At 48.9% G+C, this 25,123-nt stretch overlaps 1 protein-coding gene across 3 annotated transcripts in view; it reads left to right on the top strand.

Moving 5' to 3' along the window:
- The window catches only part of rtn4ip1 (reticulon 4 interacting protein 1), a 98,240-nt gene that overhangs the window by 14,072 nt on the left and 59,045 nt on the right, over nt 1-25,123 (top strand). For all 3 annotated transcript variants that reach the window (XM_072499925.1, XM_072499923.1, XM_072499924.1), the window contains exons 3-4: nt 5,682-5,750; nt 11,019-11,143. In XM_072499925.1, the coding sequence (XP_072356026.1) occupies nt 5,682-5,750; nt 11,019-11,143 (194 nt within the window). The remainder of the gene's footprint in view (nt 1-5,681; nt 5,751-11,018; nt 11,144-25,123) is intronic.

Raw genomic sequence — 25,123 nt, 5'->3', positions numbered from 1 at the left:
ATTTATATATACCAGTCTCCACATTAAAAGAATCATCCTCCCCCAGTTCTGCCAACTCTAGCACAATGCCACCACCAAACACAACTTCCCCGTCTGCATCCCTGCAGGATACCCTGGTCCACTCCTCCATCATCCCCAGCACCTGACCCTCTCCCCACGGCACCTTCCTCTGCAATCACAGAAGGTATGACACCTAAACCCTTTACTTCCTCCCTGCTGACCATCTCGGGGCCCAACTCTACATTGGAGAGACTAAACGCAGACTGGACGACTGCTTTGCAGAACACCAGACTTTCCTGCTCTCTTGTCCACATGTCTATCCTTGGGCTGCTGCAATGTTCCAGTGAAGCCCAACACAAACTGGAGGAACAGAACTCACCTTCCGATTAGGCACGTCACAGCCTTTCAGAATTAACGTTGAGTTTAACAACTTCAGACTCTGAACTCTCTCCTCCACCTTCAACCCCCTTTTTTTAAATTTCAATTGGGCCATCTGTTCCTAGTTGTCCCTTGCCACACTGTTCACCTTTGTTCTGCCATTCACACATTCTAATCTCGATCAGACTCAAAACATTGGCGCCCTTTTCTCTCCACAGATGCGGTCGGATCTGCTGAGATTGTCCTGTATTTTCTTGTTCTTGTTTCAGATCCCAGCATCCGCAGTAATTTTGCTTTTATATTTATGCTCTACTCTTGTTTTGTTGTCCTTTTCCTTTGACTCAACCCACTTGGCTTGGTGTGGACTCCTTCCTGGATCTTACAATATGTAACACATTTACACTTCATTTACAGCCAATTAAGTACTTTTGAAGATTACTCACTGTTGTAATGTCGGAAATGTGGCAGGCAGCTGGTGCACAGCAAGGTGCTATAAACAGTAACGTGATAATGACCAGATAATCTGTTTTAGTGACGTTGGTTTTAGAATAAATATTGACCAAGACATCAACAGAACCTTCCCAGCTCTTTGAACAGTATCAAGAGATAATGTCTAGCTGCCCGAGACAGGGCCTCCATTTGCATCTCATCCGAAATGCGCTACTGGTTAGGGAGAATATCATAGCTGTACTGCGGGAGGACACCTCAGAGGGCAACGAGGCTATATGGGTAGAGGTCAGGAATAAGAAGGGTGCAGTCACAATGTTGGGGGTTTACTACAGGCCTCCCAACAGCCAGCAGGAGATAGAGGAGCAGATAGGTAGACAGATTTTGGAAAGGAGTAAAAGCAACAGGGTTGTTGTGATGGGGGACTTCAACTTCCCCAATATTGACTGGGACTCACTTAGTGCTAGGGGCTTGGACGGGGCAGAGTTTGTAAGGAGCATCCAGGAGGGCTTCTTAAAACAATATGTAGATAGTCCAACAAGGGAAGGGGCTGTCCTGGATTGCTATTGGGGAATGAGCCTGGCCAGGTGGTAGAAGTTTCAGTAGGGGAGCATTTCGGGAACAGTGACCACAATTCAGTAAGTTTTAAAGTGCTGGTGGACAAGGATAAGAGTGGTCCTAGGGTGAATGTGCTAAATTGGGGGAAGGCTAATTATAACAATATTTGTCGGGAACTGAAGAACCTAGATTGGGGGCGGATGTTTGAGGCTAAATCAACATCTGACATGTAGGAAGCTTTCAAATGTCAGTTGAAAGAAATTCAGGACTGGCATGTTCCTGTGAGGAAGAAGGATAAATATGGCAAATTTTGGGAACCTTAGATATTGAGAGATATTGTCGGCCTCGTCAAAAAAAAAGGAGGCATTTGTCAGGGCTAGAAGGCTGGGAACAGACGAAGCCTGTGTGGAATATAAGGAAAGTAGGAAGGAACTTAAGCAAGGTGTCAGGAGGGCTAAAAGGGATCACAAAAAGTTATTGCAAAATAGGGTTAAGGAAAATCCCAAGGCGTTTTACACGTACACAAAAAGCAAGAGGGTAGCCAGGGAAAGGGTTGGCCACTGAAGGAGAGGGGAGGGAATCTATATGTGGAGCCAGAGGAAATGGGCGAGGTACTAAATGAATACTTCGCATCAGTATTCACCAAAGAGAAGGAATTGGTGATTGTTGAGTCTGGAGAAGGGTGTGTAGATAGCCTGGGTCACATTGAGATCCAAAAGGACGAGGTGTTAGGCGTCTTGAAAAATATCAAGGTGGATAAGTCCCAGGGCCTGATGGGATCTACCCCAGAATACTGAAGGAGGCAAGAGAGGAAATTGATGAGGCCTTGACAGAAATCTTTGGATCCTCACTGTCTTCAGGTGATGTCCTGGACGACTGGAGAATAGCCAATGTTGTTCCTCTTTTTAAGGAGGGTAGCAAGGATAATCCAGGGAACTACAGGCCGGTGAGCTTTACGTCAGTGGTCGGGAAATTACTGGAGAGAATTCTTCGAGACAGGATCTACTCCCATTTGGAAGCAAGTGGACGTATTAGCGAGGCAGCACGGTTTTGTGAAGGGGAGGTCATGTCTCACTAACTTGATATAGAGTTTTTCGAGGAGGTCACAAAGATGATTGATGCAGGTAGGGCAGTGGATGTTGTCTATATGGACTTCAGTAAGGCCTTTGACAAGGTCCCTCATGGCAGACTGGTACAAAAGGTGAAGTCGCGCAAGATCAGAGATGAGCTGGCAAGATGGATACAGAACTGGCTAGGTCATAGAAGGCAGAGAGTAGCAATGGAAGGGTGCTTTTCTGATTAGAGGGCTGTGACTAGTCGTGTTCCGCAGGGTTCAGTGCTGGGATCTTCGCTGTTTGTAGTATATATAAATGATTTGGAGGAAAATGTAACTGGTCTGATTAGTAAGTTTGCGGGCGACACAAAGGTTAGTGGAATTGCGGTTAGCGATGAGGACTGTCCGAGGATACAGCAGGATTTAGATCGTTTGGAGACCTGGTCGGAGAGATGACTGATGGAGTTTAATCTGGACAATGTGAGGTAATGCATTTTGGAAGGTCTAATACAGGTAGGGAATATACAGTGAATGGTAGAATCCTCAAGAGTATTGACAGTCAGAAATCTACAAAATTATGAGGGGCATAGACAGAGTGGATAGTCAGAGACTTTTTCCCAGGGTAGACGGGTCAACTACTAGGGGGCATAGGTTTAAGGTACGAGAGGCAAGGTTTAGAGGAGATGTACGAGGCAAGTCTTTTACATAGAGGGTAGTGGGTGCCTGGAACTCACTACCGGAGGAGGTGATGGAAGTAGGGACGATAGTGACGTTTAAGGGGCATCTTGACAAATACATGAATAGGATGGGAATAGAGGGATACGGACCCAGGAAGTGTAGAAGATTTTACTTTAGCCGTGCAGCATGGTCGGCACGGGCTTGGTGGGCCCAGCTGTGCTGTACTTTTCTTTGTTCTTTGAAATGCGGCGGCTCGGGCAGTGCAGTAGGCCCTTAGTGTTCCACTGAAGTGTTCACCTGGATTAATTATTCACGTCTCTGCGGTGGGACTTGGATTCACATCTTCTGATTCTGAGCCAAGGGCACAAGGAAATCTGCCGTCAGTAAATGATTACAGACCTGACTCTGCACAGTTAAATGGTGGCATGAAGCAAAATAAAAACATAGAACATAGAACATTACAGCGCAGTACAGGCCCTTCGGCCCTCGATGTTGCGCCGACCTGTGAAACCAATCGAAAGCCCATCTACACTATTCTCTTATCGTCCATATGTCTATCCAATGACCATTTGAATGCCCTTAGTGTTGGCGAGTCCACTACTGTTGCAGGCAGGGCATTCCACACCCTTACTACTCTCTGAGTAAAGAACCTACCTCTGACGTCTGTCTTATATCTATCTACCCTCAATTTAAAGCTATGTCCCCTCATGCTAGACATCACCATCTGAGGAAAAAGGCTCTCACTGTCCACCCTATCCAACCCTCTGATCATCATAACACATGAGTTATGAGGCAATATACTAGTATGGATTAAGGATCGACTCCCCGGCAGATAACAGAGAGAAGAACTAAGTGGGGCAGGCTGTGACCACCACAAGGATCAGTACTTTGGCTCCAGTTGTTGAAGGTAGAAGATGACAGGATGGGACCAGACCACAGAAGGAGTTTGAAAACTAAGATGAGAGTTTTGATGTTGATTCACTGGGGCAAACATGTCAGTCGGTAGACTTTGGGGAGAATGGGGAAGGTTGGTGGGTCTTGGTGTGGGTGAGTACAGGGTTAACAGTGTTTTAGATGGCTGAGTGTAATGCAAGATTAATGCACTGAGGCTGCTGAAGAGAGTACTGGAGAACATAAACCTCGAGGTAATGAACCCAGTATAGATTGAAGATAAGGACTGCCTTTCATATTGTGCAATGACCTAATGGGCTGCTTGGAGAGCAGGATCCTTTTTATTAGGCAGTCCGATAGGAGTGGTTTTAAATGAGCAGTCTTTATTGATGGAGGGCGAATCTCGTTCAGAATGTCCACTACACGGAATTGGAATGTGTATGGAACAAGTGAGTCATTTACATTTATTTCTTGAAGCAACTGTCAAATATTTAACAAGTTATCTCTTTAAACAAAATTGCCCTCACCGCCCGATTTTTGTTGAGTCTGACACATGAAGAATGATGGCTTGAGGACAATTATGCAGAATAGCTAGTACCGGTTGAGCACTCTCTCAACACGGAAGGGGAGGAGAAAATAGTTGACGGGGTCGCCATGACATTTTCCAATGGATGTGGGCTGTTTCTGTGGCAGCACACTTGCCTCTGCGCCAGAAGGGTGCAGATTCATGTCTCACTCCAGGGAGTTGGCCACATGATCCAGGCTGACACTCCAGTGCAGAACCGAGGGAGTGCTGTAATAATATAACAATAATCTTAATTATTGTCACAAGTAGGCTTACATTAACACTGCAATGACATTACTGTGAAAAGCCCCTAGTCGCCACATTCCAGCACCTGTTCGCGTACACAGAGGGAGAATTCAGAATGTGTATTGGGTGGCACAGTGGCACACTGTTGCTCCATAGCTCCAGGGTCCCAGGTTCGATTCCCGGCTTGGGTCACTATCTGTGCGGAGTCTGCACGTTCTCCCTGTGTCTGCGTGGGTTTCCTCCGGGTGCTCCGGTTTCCTCCCACAAGCCTCGAAAGATGTGCTGTTAGGTAATTTGGACATTCTGAATTGTCCCTCTGTGTACCTGAACAGGCGCCAGAATGTGGTGACGAGGGGCTTTTCACAGTAACTTCATTGCAGTGTTAATGTAAACCTACTTGTGACAATGAAGATTATTATTATTATATTGTCGGCCGTGTTGCCTTTCAGATGTGTTGTGAGACCGAGGCCCTGTCTGCCCTATGAAAGATCTCATGGCATTATTCGAAGGGGAATAGGGGAGTTGTCCCCATTGTCTTAGCCAATATTTATCCCTCAACCAACATTGCTAAGCAGATTATCTGATCTTTATGTATCCTACACCCATCAGGGGTGCTCAATTGTTGTAAAGTTTTTCAGGTGTCCTAAGTTAATGAAAGGCATGATCTGAACTCCATTTCTTTATTATTATTTCTGAAGTCCAGATATGTCCTCGGTGTCAATTCCTGTCAGATTACCTTCTCTGAAGTGTCTTGGGATGTTTCACTATGTTAAAGGCATCCTATAAATGTAAGTTATTCTATTTTATTGTTCAAAATAGGATGCTTCGCTTGATCTTTTGAACTGTTGGTGTTGTTTTTTGCAGGTCTGGGCAGCGGTGCCACCCTGGAAACAGGGAACGTTGGCAGAATTTGTGGTGGCAAGTGCAAATGAGGTACGATGAGCGAGGGCACGAGAACTTTAGCAGCTAACATACGACCATTTGCCGTCTCGCCCTGGTTTTGTTGTGGAGAATGTGCGTAATGTGGGTTTTTTTTGCCAAACGGCTGTGCAAGTCATGATTTCTCCTCTTGGATGTAATGTAGGACAGACAGAAGATAAAAAGGAGAACTGGCCATAAGTTTTTAAAAGCTGGGAGATTTTGTCCGATACCGATCCTTGCCTATATCTGTGACTTATCATTTTTATTCTGAGTAACGAATGTAATGCCAATCCCCATGCCCCCCCCCCCATGTTCGATGTGATCCAATTCTCGAATGTGCAGAATGAACAATGCCCATGAATTGAAGAACCCCTCCATCCTTCCCCTCAGTTCAAATTTGACCTTTTCAAACATTAAGAATGCCAGCAGATCCTCCCGCCAGGCCAGGGCACAGGGTGGAGAGGTTGATCTCCACCCCAACAGGATCCGCCTTCGGGGGATCAACGAGGCGAAGGCTACAACATCTGCCTCCGCTCCTGTTTCCAACCCCGGCTGGTCCGACACCCCGAATATGGCCTCCCGAGGGCCAGGGTCCAGTTTCACGTGCACCACTTTAGAGATTATCCTAAACACCTCCTTCCAGTAATCCTCCAGCTTTGGACAGGACCAAAACATATGGTCACCCGAGGCCGGAATTGAACCCGTATCCCTGGGGCTGTGAGGCAGCAGTGCTAACCACTGTGCCGCCGTGCCGTCCTTCACGTAATGTCATCTCAGCGTGATGAGTGTGAAGTCATCCACTTTGGACCTAAGAAATATAAGTCAGGATAAATGTCTCAACGCTGAGAAATGAACTACTCTCTGGGAGCGAAGAGATTTGGGAATCCGAGCACACAAACCGTTTAAAGCTAGGCACAAGAAAAAGCAATCAGGGAGACTAATTGAATGCTGGCCTTTATCTCGAGGGGGCTGGGATACAAAGCAAAAGAATTATTGTATTAGTTGTACAGAGCCTCAGTCAGACGTGCTGCAATCAGCGTTGAGCGCCATACTTCCTGGAACTTGTATTGGTCTTGGAAAAAGTGCAGATTAACCAGAATTATAGTTCATAACCCTAAATTAGGATTTAGAGGATTAAATCATGAGGGCACTTTGCAGAAGTGTAGCCTGAATTCCATCAATTGTTGAGGCTGAGAGCTGATCTAATTGAGACGTTGAAATCAGCTTGACAGATACGGAGAGACTATTCCCTCGGGTGGTGGAGGGGGGGAGGGGGCGGGGGGGAGGGGGCGGGGGGGGGGGCGGGGGGGGGGGGAGAATTAAGAACGAGGGGACATAATCCGAAAATGAGAGCTAGGTCATTTAAGGAGGGAAATCAGGGAGCAGTATTACACACATGGACATCTTCAATTCTGACTCCTAAAGGCAATCGATGCTGCGTCAATTAGACTTTTCAGGGCCGAGATTGATAGATTTTTGTTTAGTTTGAATACCGAGGGATATGGAGCAAGGATGGGTTAATGGAGTTGTTTTGCAGACCAGCCTTGATGTAATTGAATGGAGAAGCAGGCTGAAAGGGCTGCGTTGCCCACATCTGTTCCTGAAGCTGATGCCTGTTACTGACCCATGATAATCCTTGCCTGTGTGCAAAATGGAACAAACGTTAATTGTTGTTTTATAGCTTGCACTCTGAACGCTTCCCCTCGACTCCTGAAGGCACTCGCTATTGCTGGGGTATAGTCTGCACTCTGTTCACTTGGGTGGCCTGGGAGGCTGCAATGAATGTTCGCGTTTCTAAAGGTAATTGCAGAAATTAGAGGTGAGGCCCATAAGCAAACACTGAACAGGCTGGGGCTCTTTTCTCCGGAAAAGAGAGAGAAGATTGAGGTAAAACCTGATCGGAGTCCTCCGGATTAGGTGTGGAGTCCTCCGGATTAGGTGCAGGTTATGTAGGGTAGACGTGGGGAGGATGTTTCCGCTAGCGGCGGAGTCCGAGAGCGTGGGCCATAAATAGAAGGTAGTCACTTGTAAATCCAGTAGGAAATTCTGGGGAAACCTCTTCACCCAGAGAGCGATTAGAACATAGAACATTACAGCGCAGTACAGGCCCTTCGGCCCTCGATGCTGTGCCGACCTGTGAAACCACTCTAAAGCCCATCTACACTATAGAACATAAAGGATTGCAGAATTCGCGACCGTGAGGAATAGTTGGGGAAACTGGGCAAATGCCTGAGGGAGAAATGAATAAAAGGTGATGTTGATTGGGTGAGGATGAAGAGGGGGGCTCATGCGGTGCGTTAACACTGACACGGACTAGCCTGTTTCTGTGCTGTATGTTCTACCTGTGCTCTTCAACCTCAGGGAACCAAGCGAGGAGTCACAGCTGAGTCTTCCCTTCCTTTCGCTGTCCGCATGCCTTTGGATCTATTCTAGCAGTCGTCTCCTTAACAATACTGGCAGGTGGCCAGGATCACCAGCCTTCGTCAGAAAACTCGACACCCAGTCTTAGTTTGGGTGTGTGAAACTGGCGAACAGTGCCCTCTAGTGAAATCTTAGTGGGTTATTTCAGACACTTGGAGACGGTCATTTCACACTAGGATTCGGATTAATGTTCTCCAAACTAGAATTGTTATCATTTGAACAACATACCTAGTAAGGTATTATCTATGTGAGTACAATTTTTAATAAGTTTTCATTTTTATAAATGGACCCATCAGACACTGATTAAAAACGGAATTGTCAGTCCACCATCCGGTTAACAAAGCCAGTCTTTCAATCTCCTGTTACGTTATACTAAAGGAGCTGCATTCATCTGTCATCCATAAACATGTTGTTTTTGTCAAAGTAGCATTTTTTTGTGCTGAAATACATTGATGCCATGGCGCAATATAACAAAGTTGGGTTGACAATGGAATCGAATTGATGCCTCGCTTTATACAGTAGCTGACTTACTGGGAAAGGGGAAAGGTTAAGCTGCTTTCTCTCCCTTTTTGTTAGGCTCATTGTCCCGGCTCATTGTGTGTGTCTGCGAGTCCGGGCGGGGTGTGTCTGCGAGTCCGGGCGGGGTGTGTCTGCGAGTCCGGGCGGTGTGTGTCTGCGAGTCCGGGCGGTGTGTGTCTGCGAGTCCGGGCGGTGTGTGTCTGCGAGTCCGGGCGGTGTGTGTCTGCGAGTCCGGGCGGTGTGTGTCTGCGAGTCCGGGCGGGGTGTGTCTGCGAGTCCGGGCGGGGTGTGTCTGCGAGTCCGGGCGGGGTGTGTCTGCGAGTCCGGGCGGTGTGTGTCTGCGAGTCCGGGCGGTGTGTGTCTGCGAGTCCGGGCGGTGTGTGTCTGCGAGTCCGGGCGGTGTGTGTCTGCGAGTCCGGGCGGTGTGTGTCTGCGAGTCCGGGCGGTGTGTGTCTGCGAGTCCGGGCGGGGTGTGTCTGCGAGCCCGGGCGGGGTGTGTCTGCGAGTCCGGGCGGGGTGTGTCTGCGAGTCCGGGCGGGGTGTGTCTGCGAGTCCGGGCGGGGTGTGTCTGCGAGTCCGGGCGGGGTGTGTCTGCGAGTCCGGGCGGGGTGTGTCTGCGAGTCCGGGCGGGGTGTGTCTGCGAGTCCGGGCGGGGTGTGTCTGCGAGTCCGGGCGGGGTGTGTCTGCGAGCCCGGGCGCTGTGTGTCTGCGAGCCCGGGCGCTGTGTGTCTGCGAGTCCGGGCGGTGTGTGTCTGCGAGTCCGGGCGGTGTGTGTCTGCGACTCCGGGCGGGGTGTGTCTGCGAGTCCGGGCGGGGTGTGTCTGCGAGTCCGGGCGGGGTGTGTCTGCGAGTCCGGGCGGGGTGTGTCTGCGAGTCCGGGCGGGGTGTGTCTGCGAGTCCGGGCGGGGTGTGTCTGCGAGTCTGGGCGGGGTGTGTCTGCGAGTCCGGGCGGTGTGTGTCTGCGAGTCCGGGCGGTGTGTGTCTGCGAGTCCGGGCGCTGTGCGTCTGCGAGCCCGGGCGGTGTGCGTCTGCGAGCCCGGGCGGTGTGCGTCTGCGAGCCCGGGCGGTGTGCGTCTGCGAGCCCGGGCGGTGTGCGTCTGCGAGCCCGGGCGGTGTGCGTCTGCGAGCCCGGGCGGTGTGCGTCTGCGAGCCCGGGCGGTGTGCGTCTGCGAGCCCGGGCGCTGTGCGTCTGCGAGCCCGGGCGCTGTGCGTCTGCGAGCCCGGGCGCTGTGCGTCTGCGAGCCCGGGCGCTGTGCGTCTGCGAGCCCGGGCGCTGTGCGTCTGCGAGCCAGGGCGCTGTGCGTCTGCGAGCCCGGGCGCTGTGCGTCTGCGACTCCGGGCGGTGTGCGTCTGCGAGCCCGGGCGGTGTGCGTCTGCGACTCCGGGCGGTGTGCGTCTGCGAGCCCGGGCGGTGTGCGTCTGCGAGCCCGGGCGGTGTGCGTCTGCGACTCCGGGCGGTGTGCGTCTGCGAGCCCGGGCGGTGTGCGTCTGAGAGTGTCTGTGTCTGCGAGCCCAGACGGTGTGTGTGTCTGCGTCTGCGAGCCCAGATGGTGCGTGTGTCTGCGTCTGCGAGCCCAGATGGTGTGTGTGTCTGCGTCTGCGAGCCCAGATGGTGTGTGTGTCTGCGAGCCCAGATGGTGTGTGTCTGCGTCTGCGAGCCCAGATGGTGTGTGTGTGTCTACGTCTGCGAGCCCAGATGGTGTGTGTGTCTGCGTCTGCGAGCCCAGATGGTGTGTGTGTCTGCGTCTGCGAGCCCAGATGGTGTGTGTGTCTGCGAGCCCAGATGGTGTGTGTCTGCGTCTGCGAGCCCAGATGGTGTGTGTGTGTCTACGTCTGCGAGCCCAGATGTTGCGTGTGTGTCTGCCCAGATGTTGCGTGTGTGTCTGCCCAGGTGTTGCGTGTGTCTGTCCAGATGTTGCATGTGTGTCTGTCCAGATGTTGCATGTGTGTCTGTCCAGATGTTGCGTGTGTGTCTGTCCAGATGGTGCGTGTGTGTCTGTGTCTTCTACCATCCCCATACCTACACTTGCCAGGATGAGGTTATCAAATAGTGATTGGGAGCAGTGACCCGAGTTAATTTCCTTTTCTTCTCGATCCACTTTCCATTGACTGCCGCTGTAGGGTAACTGTGAAGCTTTAGTATCCCCACTGCCATCGACAGCTGTTGAAGCATTGAAAATGCACCTGGTGCCATTGTACATTTCCACACTGAACATTCGGTGGGATTTCAGTCCCCAGGTGAAGGGGGCCTTCCTTTCTGTTTAAAGGGGGCAGAAGGAAAAATAAATTGTTGCTTAATTTTAGCCCATTGTACTAAACAATGGTTTTATTTCCTATTAGGTGGCCCACAAACCTAAAGCTCTCAGTCACAGGCACGCTGCAGCTTTACCTTATGTGGCACTGACAACGTGGTCCGCCCTCGTGAATAACGGAGGACTGAAAAAAGACAACTGCAAAGGGAAACGGTAATGGAGCTTCTATTCGCTGAACCTGTCCGATGGCTCGTGTCCGAATACCGTCAGTATCTGTAGCGAAAGGGGAACCACAATTACAGCCAGAAACAAAACTGCTGAATCTCCTATTCCAAATAAGTCTCCTCGCTCCCCTCTCCATTTAATCCCATCAGCATGTCCTTTCTCCCTGATGCACTTCCCTCACTTTCCTCTCAATGCACCGAATTGACTGTAAGCTGTAAGGCAATTCATTTCAGAATTTGGGTCATTTTTGTGTTTTCTCTCCATTTTTGAGTCACAGAGTTTTTCCATCATGGAAAGTCCAATCAGCCCATCGTATATGCACTGGCCATCAAGCACCTGTCTTCTCTAATTCCATTTTCTGGCACTTGGCCTGTTGCCTTGCATGCTGTGGCATTTCAAGTGCTCATCGAAATACTTTTTTATTTGAAAATATTTTATGAAGGCATACATAATTTTAACAATTTTCAGGAGGAAACAAACAACAAAATAAATAACATCCACCCGATCAACAACCTAACCCAGCCAACATGGCTTACACAGTTCCCCAATCTCCCTTTCCCACTAATTATTTCCCACCTCAATCAGCCCCTCATGCCTCCCTCTCCCCCTTCACCCCCCCACCCTCCGTTACATCTGCCCGTTAATTTTTCCCAAAGAAGTCGATAAACAGCTGCCACCTCCGGGCGAACCCCAGCGTCGATCCTCTCAGGGCGAATTTGATCTTCTCAAGCCTGAGAGACGCGGCCATGTCACTGACCCTCTATATCCTCAGTTTCGGGGGTTCCATCTCCGGGCTACCAGGGAGGCAAAGGCCAAAACGTCAGCCTGTCTCGCCCCCTGGACTCCCGGGTCTGCCGACGCACCAGAAATCGCCACCTCTGGACTCAGAACCACCCGTGGCTTCAATACCGTTGACGTGACATCGGCAAATCCTTGTCAAAATCCCCTAAGCTTCGGACATGCCCAAAACATGATTTGCGGACCCTCCTGCACAGTACCCACACCTATCCTCCGCCCCTTCAAAGAACCTGCTCATACAGTCTTATGTGCCCTGTGGACCGCCTTAAATTGTATCAGGCTAAGCCTGGCACAGGCTTGGACGCGTTGACTCTACTCGGGGCATCCTCCCACAACCCTGCCTCTAACTCCTTGCCCAATTCTTCCTCACACTTTAGCCTCACTTCTGCTATTGGATCCCACTCCCAATCCGTGAGCTCTTTATAACTTTCCTAAATCTTCCCCTCCCCCACTTCCATTTTCGACACTACCTGTATCCCTGGGGTGGCAGGTGAGGAAAGGTTGAGACTTGCCTCCGCGCAAAGTCCCTCGCCTGCAGTTATCGGAACCCATTCCCCCCCGGGCAGCTTAAACCCCTCCTCCAAATCCTCCAGGCATGGAAAGCTGCCGTCAATAAACAGGTCCCCAAGCCGCTCGATCCCAGCTCACTGCCACCTCCCGAACCCCCCCATCCATCCCCCCCCTCTACCACTCTTTCAGTCAGTGATTTCCAGATTCCCACCACCCTCTGGGTGAAAAAGCTTTTCCTCACATCAGCTCCAAGCCTCCTGCCTCTTCCATTAAATTTATGCCCCTTGGTTATTGACCCCTCCGCTAAGGGGAAAAGTACCATCCTATCCACCCTATCTGTGCCACCTCAATCAGGTCCGCCCTCCCTCAGCCTTCTCTGCTCCAAGGAAAACAACCCCGGCCTAACCAGTCTCTCTTCACAGCTGAAACGAGCCAGCCAAGGAACCATCATGAAATTGAAGTCGCTTATTGTCACAAGTAAGCTTGTTACTGTGAAAAGCCCCTAGTCGCCACATTCCGGCGCCTGTTCAGGGAGGCTGGTACGGGAATTGAACCGTGCTGCTGGCCTGCCTTGGTCTGCTTTAAAAGCCAGCTATTTAGCCCTGTGCTAAACCAGCCCCAATGATGGTGAATGTCCTCTGCACCCTCTCCAGTGCAATCCCATCCTTCCTATCATGCGGTGACCAGATCTGCACACTGTAATCCAGGTTGGCCTACCCAACGTTTTAAAGAAATAAAATAATCTTTATTGTCACAAGTTGGCTTCCATTAACACTGCAATGACGTTACTGTGAAAAGTCCCTAGTCGCCACATTCCGGCGCCTGTTCAGGTACGCAGGCGGAATTCAGAATGCCCAATTCACCTAACAGCACGTCATTCGGGACATGTGGGAGGAAACCGGAGCACCCGGAGGAAACCCACACAGACACGGGGAGAACGTGCAGACTCCGCACAGACAGTGACCCAAGCCGGGGATCGCTACCATGCCACCCGTTCACCAGCTCCATCATAACCTCCCTCCTCTTGTATTGTATGCCTCGGCTAATAAAGGCAAGAACCTTCCTCTGGCCACTCGAGGGCCAGACTGTGTCCAGGTGACCTGCTTTCAAAGCTCTGCCTCTCATTCAGTTTGGGAAGACTGCAAAGGGAATGCGAGAGGCTGGCAGTCATTCTTGTGTCACTGTCACGTGCCTCAACTCGCATCACAGAATCTTGCAGCATGGAAGTAGGATGACCGTCCATTGTGTCTACACTTTGAAAGAGTTATCCATTAGTTCCACTCACCTATTCTTTGCATGACAGGAGTGAACATAACAAATAGGAACATGACCGCACGGCCCATCGAGCCTGCTTTGCCATTCAGTATGATCATGGTGGGTCTGGGGCTTCAATTCCGTTTTCCTGCCCACTCGGCTAAAATTAAGCGTCTGACCTGTCAGTCTCGTCAGAATTTTGTAAGGTGCAATGCGAGATTCTAAAACTTATCCTACTAATCTAAGCTAAGGAGCTGTTGCCACTCACCCAGAAATGTGAATGTGTCACCATCACATCAGCAGCTTCTCTCAGGAAGCATTTAGTGTCTGCCTAGATTGTCAGAATTCAGATCCATCATTATATAATTATTTCTCTTGTAATTTCGGATGGATGGGGATGGTATTTTGTGGTGCTATGATTCCTCTATAAGAAGAGGTGGTGGCATAGTCGTATTGTTACTGGACTAGTAGTCCAGAGACCCAGGGTAATGCTTTGGGGACTCGGGTTCAAATCCCACCACAGAAGATGGTGAAATCTGAATTCAAAAGTCCTTTAGGGGAGCAAATCTACTTTCATGTGACTCCAGATCCACAGCAATATGGTCGGCACATAAATGCCCGCTAAAAAGCCGAAAAGTCATGTAACCAGACATCGTTTTGGGCACCGGAAACGACAGCCCTGTTGACCTGTGCAAAGTCCTCCTGACTAACATCTGGGACTGTGTGCGCCAAAGTTGGGAGAGCTGTGTAACATGCTAGTCAATCAACAGACTGACATAGTCATACTCTTACAGACAATGTCCCAGATACCACCATCACCATTCCTGCCTGTGGAACAGGACATATCCAGCCGAGGTAGCAACAAGTGTATAGTTGGGCGAGAATTGCCCCGGGAGTCCTCAACATTGACTCCGGACCCCATGCAGTCTCATGGTATGAGGTCCAAAAGCCCTTGTAAAACTGGAGTCAATGGGAATCATGTTGAAAACCCTCTGCTAGTTGGAGTCATACCTGGCACAAAGGAAGATGGATATGGTGGTTGGAGGTCAATCATCTCAGTCCCAGGACATCTCAGGGTCGTGCCGTAGACCCAAGTTGCTTTATCTTTTTTGAAAAATATTTTTAGTCTCCTTTTTCACCCAAATTTACACCCACCAACAATAAACAATAACCAGTAACAAATATGTCAATCCCCATATCAATAACAACGATCCCATCCTCCCACCAAACCCCAAACATTAGCCCGCACGTTCACACAAACAAATGACAAAAAGGAATCGGGAATCACCCATAGTCACCATTAACACACACCATGCCCCCCCCCCCCCCCCCCCCCCAACTAATGTTCGATGTTGTCCAGTTCTTGAAAGTGCATGATGAATAATGCCCATGAATTGTAGAACCCCTCCATCCTTCCCCTCAGTTCAAACTTAACCTTCTCAAGAGTCAAGAATTCCAGCAGGTCCCCGCCACGCCAGGGCACAGGGTGGAGAGGCTGCTCTCCAACCTATCAGGATCCACCTTCGGGCGATCAACGAGGCGAAGGCTACAACATCTGCGTCCGCACCCGTTTCCAACCCCGGCTGGTCCGACACCCCGAATATGGCCACCCAGGGGCCCGGGTCCAGTTTCACGTGCACCACTTTAGAAATTATCCTAAAAACCTCCTTCCAGTTATCCTCGGCAACGATCACACTTCTACTCCTTCAAAGAATCGGCTCATCCTCGCCCTCGTGAGGTGTGCTCTGTGTACCACCTTCAGCTGTATCAGCCCCCAACCTCGTGCACAAGGTGGAGGCATTCACTCTCCGGGGCACCTCACACCAGAACCCCTCCTCCACATCCTCTCCGAACTCTTCCTCCCACTTTGCTTTGATCCCTTCCAGTGGTGCCTTCTCCTCTTAAAAAATAGCTCCGTAAACCGCCGGCACTACCTCCTTCTCCAGTCCCCCTGTCGTCAGCACCTCCTCCAGCAATGTGGAGGCCGGTTATCATAGAATCATAGAAGTTTACAGCATGGAAACAGGCCCTTCGGCCCAACCAGTCCATGCCGCCCAGTTTTTACCATTAAGCTAGTCCCAGTTGCCCGCACTTGGCCCATAACCCTCTATACCCATCTTACCCATGTAACTATCTAAATGCTTTTTAAAAGACACAATTGTACCCGCCTCTACTGCTACCTCTGGCAGCCCATTCCAGACACTCACTACCCTCTGAGTGAAGAAATTACCCCTCTGGGCCCTTTTGAATCTCTCCCCTCCCACCTTAAACCTATGCCCTCTAGTTTTAGACTCCCCTACCTTTGGGAAAAGATGTTGACTATCTACCTTATTTATGCCCCTCATTATTTTATAGACCTCTATAAGATCACCCCTAAGCCTCCTACGCTCCAGGGAAAAAAGTCCCAGTCTATCCAGCCTCTCCTTATAACTCAAACCATCAAGTCCCGGCAACATCCTAGTAAATCTTTTCTGCACTCTTTCTAGTTTAATAATATCGTTTCTATAATAGGGTGACCAGAACTGCACACAGTATTCCAAGTGTGGCCGTACCGATGTCTTGTACAACTTCAACAATACGTCCCAACTCCTGTATTCAATGTTCTGACCAATGAAACCAAGCATGCCGAATGCCTTCTTCACCACCCTGTCCACCTGCGACTCCACCTTCAAGGAGCTATGAACCTGTACTCCTAGATCTCTTTGTTCTATAACTCTCCCCAACGCCATACCATTAACTGAGTAGGTCCTGGCCTGATTCGATCTGCCAAAATGCATCACCTCACATTTATCTAAATTAAACTCCATCTGCCATTCGTCGGCCCACTGGCCTAATTAATCAAGATCCCGTTGCAATCCTAGATAACCTTCTTCACTATCCACTGTGCCACCAATCTTGGTGTCATCTGCAAACTTACTAAGCATGCCTCCTAAATTCTCATCCAAATCATTAATTTAAATCACAAATAACAGTGGACCCAGCACCGATCCCTGAGGCACACTACTGGTCACAGGCCTCCAGTTTGAAAAACAACCCTCTACAACCACCTTCTGTCGTCCAGCCAATTTTGAATCCAATTGGCAACCTCACCCTGGATCCCGTGAGCTTTAACCTTCTGCAACAACCTACCATGCGGTACTTTGTCAAAGGCTTTGCTAAAGTCCATGTAGACAACGTCTACTGCACTGCCCTCATCTACCTTCTTGGTCACCCCCTCAAAAAACTCAATCAAATTTGTGAGACATGATTTTCCACGCACAAAGCCATGCTGACTGCCCCGAATCAGTCCTTGCCTCTCTAAATGCTTGTAGATCCTGTCTCTCAGAATACCTTCTAGCAACTTACCTACTACAGACGTTAGGCTCACCGGTCTGTAGTTCCCAGGCTTTTCCCTGCTGCCCTTCTTAAACAAGGGTGCAACATTCGCCACTCTCCAATCTTCAGGCACCTCACCTGTGGCTGCCGATGATTCAAATATCTCTGTTAGGGGACTCGCAATTTCCTCCCTAGCCTCCCACAACATCCTGGGATACATTTCATCAGGTCCCAGGGATTTATCTACCTTGATGCACTTTAAGACTTCCAGCACCTCCTCCTCTGTAATATGCACACTTCTCAAGACATCACTATTTATTTCTCTTAGTTTCCTAACATCCATGCCTTTCTCCACCGTGAATACCGATGAGAAATATTCATTCAGGATCTCACCCAACTCTTGTGGCTCTGTACATAGATGTCCTTGTTGATCCTTAAGAGGCCCTACTCTGTCCATAGTTACTCTTTTCCCCTTTATGTATCTGTAGAATCTCTTTGGATTCTCCCTTGCATTATTTGCCAAAGCAATTTCATGTCCCCTTTTTGCCCTCCTGATTTCCCTCTTAACTCTACTTCGACAATCTCTATACTCTTCAAGGGATCCACTTGATCCCAGTTGCTTATGTACGTCATATGCCTCCTTCTTGGGTGAACTTAAGGCATGGATCGGTACTTGGGACTACGATGTGGTGGCCATCACGGAAACTTGGATAGAAGAGGGGCAGAAATGGTTGTTGGAGGTCCCTGGTTATAGATGTTTCAATAAGATTAGGGAGGGTGGTAAAAGAGGTGGGGGGATGGCATTATTAATTAGAGATAGTATGACAGCTGCAGAAAGGCAGTTCGAGGAGTATCAGCCTACTGAGTTAGTATGGCTTGAAGTCAGAAATAGGAAAGGAGCAGTCACCTTGTTAGGAGTTTTCTATAGGCCCCCCAATAGTAGCAGAGATGTGGAGGAACAGATTGGGAAACAGATTTTGGAAAGGTGCAGAAGTCATAGGGTAGTAGTCATGGGCGACTTTAACTTCCCAAATATTGAGTGGAAACTCTTTAGATCAAATAGTTTGGATGGGGTGGTGTTTGTGCAGTGTGTCCAGGAAGCTTTTCTAACACAGTATGTAGATTGTCCGACCAGAGGAGGGGCAATATTGGATTTAGTACTGGGTAATGAGCCAGGGCAAGTGATAGATTTGTTAGTGGGGGAGCATTTTGGAGATAGTGACCACAATTCTGTGACTTTCACTTTAGTAATGGAGAGGGATAGGTACGTGCAACAGGGCAAGGTTTACAATTGGGGGAAGGGTAAATACGATGTTGTCAGACAAGAATTGAAGTGCATAAGTTGGGAACATAGGCTGGCAGGGAAGGACACAAGTGAAATGTGGAACTTGTTCAAGGAACAGGTGCTACGTGTCCTTGATATGTATGTCCCTGTCAGGCAGGGAAGAGATGGTCGAGTGAGGGAACCATGGTTGACAAGAGAGGTTGAATGTCTTGTTAAGAGGAAAAAGGTGACTTATGTAAGGCTGAGGAAACAAGGTTCAGACAGGGCATTGGAGGGATACAAGATAGCCAGGAGGGAACTGAAGAAAGGGATTAGGAGAGCTAAGAGAGGGCATGAACAATCTTTGGCGGGAAGGATCAAGGAAAACCCCAAAGCCTTTTACACATATGTGAGAAATATGAGAATGACTAGAGCGAGGGTAGGTCCGATCAAGGACAGTAGCGGGAGATTGTGTATTGAGTCTGAAGAGATAGGAGAGGTCTTGAACGAGTACTTTTCTTCTGTATTTACAAATGAGAGGGGCGATATTGTTGGAGAGGACAGTGTGAAACAGATTGGTAAGCTCGAGGAAATACTTGTTAGGAAGGAAGATGTGTTGGGCATTTTGAAAAACTTGAGGATAGACAAGTCCCCCGGGCCTGACAGGATATATCCAAGGATTCTATGGGAAGCAAGAGATGAAATTGCAGAGCCGTTGGCAATGATCTTTTCGTCCTCACTGTCAACAGGGGTGGTACCAGGGGATTGGAGAGTGGCGAATGTCGTGCCCCTATTCAAAAAAGGGACTAGGGATAACCCTGGGAATTACAGGCCAGTTAGTCTTACTTCGGTGGTAGGCAAAGTAATGGAAAGGGTACTGAAGGATAGGATTTCTGAGCATCTGGAAAGACACTGCTTGATTAGGGATAGTCAGCACGGATTTGTGAGGGGTAGGTCTTGCCTTACAAATCTTATTGAATTCTTTGAGGAGGTGACCAAGCATGTGGATGAAGGTAAAGCAGTGGATGTAGTGTACATGGATTTTAGTAAGGCATTTGATAAAGTTCCCCATGGTAGGCTTATGCAGAAAGTAAGGAGGCATGGGATAGTGGGAAATTTGGCCAGTTGGATAACGAACTGGCTAACCGATAGAAGTCAGAGAGTGGTGGTGGATGGCAAATATTCAGCCTGGATCCCAGTTACCAGTGGCATACCGCAGGGATCAGTTCTGGGTCCTCTGCTGTTTGTGATTTTCATTAATGACTTGGATGAGGGAGCTGAAGGGTGGGTCAGTAAATTTGCAGACGATACGAAGATTGGTGGAGTTGTGGATAGTAAGGAGGGCTGTTGTCGGCTGCAAAGAGACATAGATAGGATGCAGAGCTGGGCTGAGAAGTGGCAGATGGAGTTTAACCCTGAAAAGTGTGAGGTTGTCCATTTTGGAAGGACAAATATGAATGCGGAATACAGGGTTAACGGTAGAGTTCTTGGCAATGTGGAGGAGCAGAGAGATCTTGGGGTCTATGTTCATACATCTTTGAAAGTTGCCACTCAAGTGGATAGAGTTGTGAAGAAGGCCTATGGTGTGCTCGCGTTCATTAACAGAGGGATTGAATTTAAGAGCCGTGAGGTGATGATGCAGCTGTACAAAACTTTGGTAAGGCCACATTTGGAGTACTGTGTACAGTTCTGGTTGCCTCATTTTAGGAAGGATGTGGAAGCTTTGGAAAAGGTGCAAAGAAGATTTACCAGGATGTTGCCTGGAATGGAGAGTAGGTCTTACGAGGAAAGGTTGAGGGTGCTAGGCCTTTTCTCATTAGAACGGAGAAGGATGAGGGGCTACTTGATAGAGGTTTATAAGATGATCAGGGGAATAGATAGAGTAGACAGTCAGAGACTTTTTTCCCCGGGTGGAACAAACCATTACAAGGGGACATAAATTTAAGATGAAAGGTGGAAGATATAGGAGGGATATCAGAGGTAGGTTCTTTACCCAGAGAGTAGTGGGGGCATGGAATGCACTGCCTGTGGAAGTAGTTGAGTCGGAAACATTAGGGACCTTCAAGCAGCTATTGGATAGGTACATGGATTACGGTAAAATGATATAGTGTAGATTTATTTGTTCACAAGGGCAGCACGGTAGCATTGTGGATAGCACAATTGCTTCACAGCTCCAGGGTCCCAGGTTCGATTCCGGCTTGGGTCACTGTCTGTGCGGAGTCTGCACGTCCTCCCCGTGTCTGCGTGGGTTTCCTCCGGGTGCTCCGGTTTCCTCCCACAGTCCATAGATGTGCGGGTTAGGTGAATTGGCCAATGATAAATTGCCCTTAATGTCCAAATTGCCCTTGGTGTTGGGTGGAGGTGTTGAGTTTGGGTAGGGTGCTCTTTCCAAGAGCCGGTGCAGACTCAAAGGGCCGAATGGCCTCCTTCTGCACTGTAAATTCAATGATAATCTATGATTAATCTAGGACAAAGGTTCGGCACAACATCGTGGGCTGAAGGGCCTGTTCTGTGCTGTATTTTCTATTTTCTAATTTCATTTTCTTTCTTCTTTTTGACCAGAGTCTCAATATCTCGATTTATTCAGGGTTCCCGACTTCTACCAGCCTTGCCCTTCACTCTAAAGGGAATGTGCTTACCCTGCACCCTGGTTAACACATTTTTAAAAGCCTCCCATTTACCAGCCGTCCCTTTGCCTGCCAACAGTCTCCCCCAATCTACCTCTGAAAGTTCCTGTCTGATACCATCAAAATTGGCCTTGCCCCAATTAAGAATTTTAACTCTTGGGCCAGACCTATCATTCTCCATGGCTATCTTAAAACTAATGGAGTTATAGTCACTTGTCCCAAAGTGATCCCTCACTAGCACTTCTGTCACTTGCCCTTCCTTATTTCCCAAGACGAGGTCAAGTTTTGCCCCCTCTCTAGTCGGTCCATCCACATACTGAATGAGAAATTCCTCCTGAATACACTCAACAAATTTCCCTCCATCCAAGCCCCTAATGCTCTGGCTGTCCCAGTCAATGTTGGGAAAGTTAAAGTCCCCTACTACTACCACCCTATTATTCTTGCAGCTATCTGTAATCTCCTTACATATTTGCTCCTCAATTTCCCGCTGACTATTTGGGGGCCTGTAGTACAGTCCTACCAAGGTGATCTCTCCCTTCTTATTTTTCAGTTCCACCCATATAGACTCAGTGGGCGAACCCTCGGATATATCCCCTCTAAGTACTGCCGTGATGTTCTCCCTAATCAAAAACGCCACTCCCCCTCCTCTCTTACCTCCTGTTCTATCCTTTCTATAGCATCTGTACCCCGGAACATTGAGCTGCCAGTCCTGCCCCTCCCTTAGCCATGTTTCAGTCATAGCTATAATATCCCAGTCCCATGTGCCCGTCCATGCCCTGAGTTCATCCGCTTTGCCCGTCAGGCCCCTTGCATTGAAATAAATGCAGTTTAATGTAGACTTTCCTTGCTCTCTGCCCTGCTTTCTCTGGTCATGCTTTACACACTCTCCCTTCCTGCCTTTTGTTTCTGTCCCCACTGACTTCCTACATCGGTTCCCATCCCCCTGCCACATTAGTTTAAACCCTACCCAACTGCACTAGCAAACACACCCCCAAGAACATTGGTTCCGGTCCCACCCAGATGCAGACCGTCCGATTTGTACAGGTCCCACCTCCCCTAGAACCGGTCCCAGTGTCCCAGGAATTTGAAACCCTCCCTCTTGCACCATCTCTCAAGCCACGTATTCATCCTAGCTATCCTGTCATTCCTACTCTGACTATCACGTGGCACTGGTAGCAATCCTGAGATTACTACCTTTGAGGTCCTACTTTTTAGTTTAACTCCTAACTCCCTAAATTCAGCTTGTAGGACCTCATCCCGTTTTTTACCTTTATCGTTGGTGCCTATATGCACCACGACAGCTGGCTGTTCACCCTCCCCCTCCAGAATGCCCTGCAGCCGCTCCAAGACATCCTTGACCCTTGCACCAGGGAGGCAACATACCAACCTGGATTCTCGTTTGCGTCCGCAGAAACGCCTGTCTATTCCCCTTACAATTGAATCCCCTATCACTATAGCTCTGCCACTCTTTTTCCCGCCCTTCTGTGCAGCAGAGCCAGCCACGGTGCCATGAACCTGGCTGCTGCCACCTTCCCCTGGTGAGCCATCTCCCCCAACAGTTTCCAAAACGGTAAATCTGTTTTGGAGGGAGATGACCGCAGGGGATCCCTGCACTGCCTTCCTACTCTTCCTCTGTCTGTTGGTCACCCATTCCTTATCTGCCTCAGTAATTTTAATCTGCGGTGTGACCAACTCACTGAATGTGCTATCCACAACTTCCTCAGCATCGCGGATGCTCCAAAGTGAGTCCATCCGCAGCTCCAGAGCCGTCAAGCGGTCTAACAGGAGCTGCAGTTGGACACACTTCTTGCAGATGAAGGAGTCAGGGACACCAGAAGGGTCCCTGACTTGCCACATCTCTCAAGAAGAGCATGACACGGGTCTGAGCTCTCCTGCCATGACTTAAACCTGAAGTTAAATTTGAACTACACTACACAGCTAAGAGAAAGTCAAAGAGAGAGAAATCACTTACCAGTCACAAGCCAATCACTTACCTGCTGGCTGTGATGTAATTGCTCCCGAGACTCCCTCACAGGTCTGCTTCTCTGCACCTCCTTAAGATGAGCACCAAATTCCCTTAAATAGTTAATTAATTTACTTAATTAATTGGATTTTTTTTTTTTTTGGAAACTCAACCCCAAACACCAAACTCCAAAAAAACACAGCCCTCACTCACCTCTTACCCGAACTCCGCCTTACCCAAACTCAGATACACTCTGTTTGCCTCCAGCACTCAGCCTTACCCAAACTCAGATACACTCTGTTTGCCTCCAGCACTCTGTTTCTAAAGGCACTTCAGCCACACCCTTTGTATCCTTCCTGATTTACAGTCAGCCAATAGGCCTGCTCCCAAAACTGATCTTCCGAAACTAACAGCTGACCTGCAAGGTAAGGAAGTGGTTAAGCAGTACTTACCTCACCCACGCCGCGACCTTTTAAACTGTCCCCTCTGCCTCGCAGCTCCCGCACTTTTTCAATCTCCCGCGCTGTTTCCAAAGTCCCGGCTCTCTCTCTCTCCCGAACTAACAGCTGACCTGCAAGGTAAGGAAGTTGTCTGGGAAGCTCTGTATCTCCTTTCTGGCAAAATCTCGAACCTGCATGTATCTAAACACTTCCCCCTGCTCCAGCCCAAACTTCGCTTCCAGCTCCTTCAGCCCTGTAAACCGACCCCTAAGAAACAAATCTTTTAGTGTCTTAATCCCCTTCTCCTCCCATTTCTGAAAATTTCCATCCCACTTCCCTGGCTCAAATCTGTGGTTCCCCCGAATCGGCATTTCCCTTGACCCTGCCCCCAACCCGAAGTGTTGGCGACACTGCCTCCAAATTCTCAATGAAGCTATTATTACCGGACTCCCTAAGTATTTCCCCAGGGCCAACGGGAGCGGCGCTGTTGCTAGTGCTTTCAATCCCGACCCCCTGCACAAACTCTCCTCCATTCTGACCCACTGGGAATCAACCCCCCTGACCCAGCTCCGCACCTTCTCCACATTCTCCGCCCAATAGAAATACATCAGGTTCGGAAGACCCAAACCGCTGCCTGCCTTCCCCTCTGTAGTTTCACCTTTCTAACTCTGGCCACCTTCCCTCCCCATATGAACAAAGTAATCATTCCCTCAATCTCTCTGAAAAAAGCCTTTGGCAGGAAAATCGGCCCACTACTTCAGTTGCTTTATCAATGGCCTTTCCTCCATCACAAGGTTAGAAGTAGGGATGTTTATTGCACAATGTTCAGCACCATTCACGATGACTCAGATAGTGAAGCAGTCCACGTCCAAATGCAGCAATATCCAGGCTTGGGCTAACAAGTGGCATGTTACATTCCTGTGGCTTTAATTTTCACGTGATGACCATCTCTAACAAGAGAGAGCCAAACCATCACCTCTTAACCTTCCCATCAGTGAATCCCTCAATATAAACATCCTGGAGGTTACTATTGATGAGACCTGAACTGGACTAGCCATATAGATACTGTGGCTAAAAGAACAGGTCCAAAACTTCAGAATCCTGTGGTGAGTAACGCACCTCCTGACTTCCCAAAACTGTTCACCATCTGCAAGGCACAAGTCAAGTGTTTAATGGAATATTCTCCACTTGCCTGGATGATTGCAGCTCCAACAACAGTCAAGAAGCTCGACACCATCCAAGACAAAGCAGCCGCTTGATTGGCGGCCCATCCACAAACATTCAAACCCTTCACCACCAGTGAAAAGTGGCAGCCATGCGTACCATCTACAAGATGCCATGCAGGATCTCACCAAGGTTCCTTAGACAGCACCTTCCAACTCATGACCACAACCATCTAGAAGGTCAAGGACAGCAGATATCTGGCAACACAACCACTTGGAATCTTCCCACCAAGCCACTCTCCATCCTGACTTGGAAATATATTGCCGTTCCGTCACTGTCGCTGCGGCAAAATCCTGGAGCTCCCTCCCTAACAGCACAGGGGGTTTACCTACATCTCTGGGACTGCAATGGTTCAAGAAGGCAGTTCAGCACCACCTTCTGAAGGGAAATTAGGGATGGGCAATAAATGCTGACCTAGCCAACGACACCCATATCTCATGAATGAATAAAAAAAGAGCAAGAGCATTCAATAACTGAATGAATCCAACATAACCATTAACATTCCCCTGAACTTGATATTTTTTTTTTTGCTAAGGCCACTAATATCCGGGCATCTAAATTGTTGGAAGTGTA

Source organism: Scyliorhinus torazame, chromosome 4, assembly GCF_047496885.1.
Source record: "Scyliorhinus torazame isolate Kashiwa2021f chromosome 4, sScyTor2.1, whole genome shotgun sequence".
NCBI classification, from domain to species: domain Eukaryota; kingdom Metazoa; phylum Chordata; class Chondrichthyes; order Carcharhiniformes; family Scyliorhinidae; genus Scyliorhinus; species Scyliorhinus torazame.
This window is presented reverse-complemented; position numbering and strand designations above follow the sequence as displayed.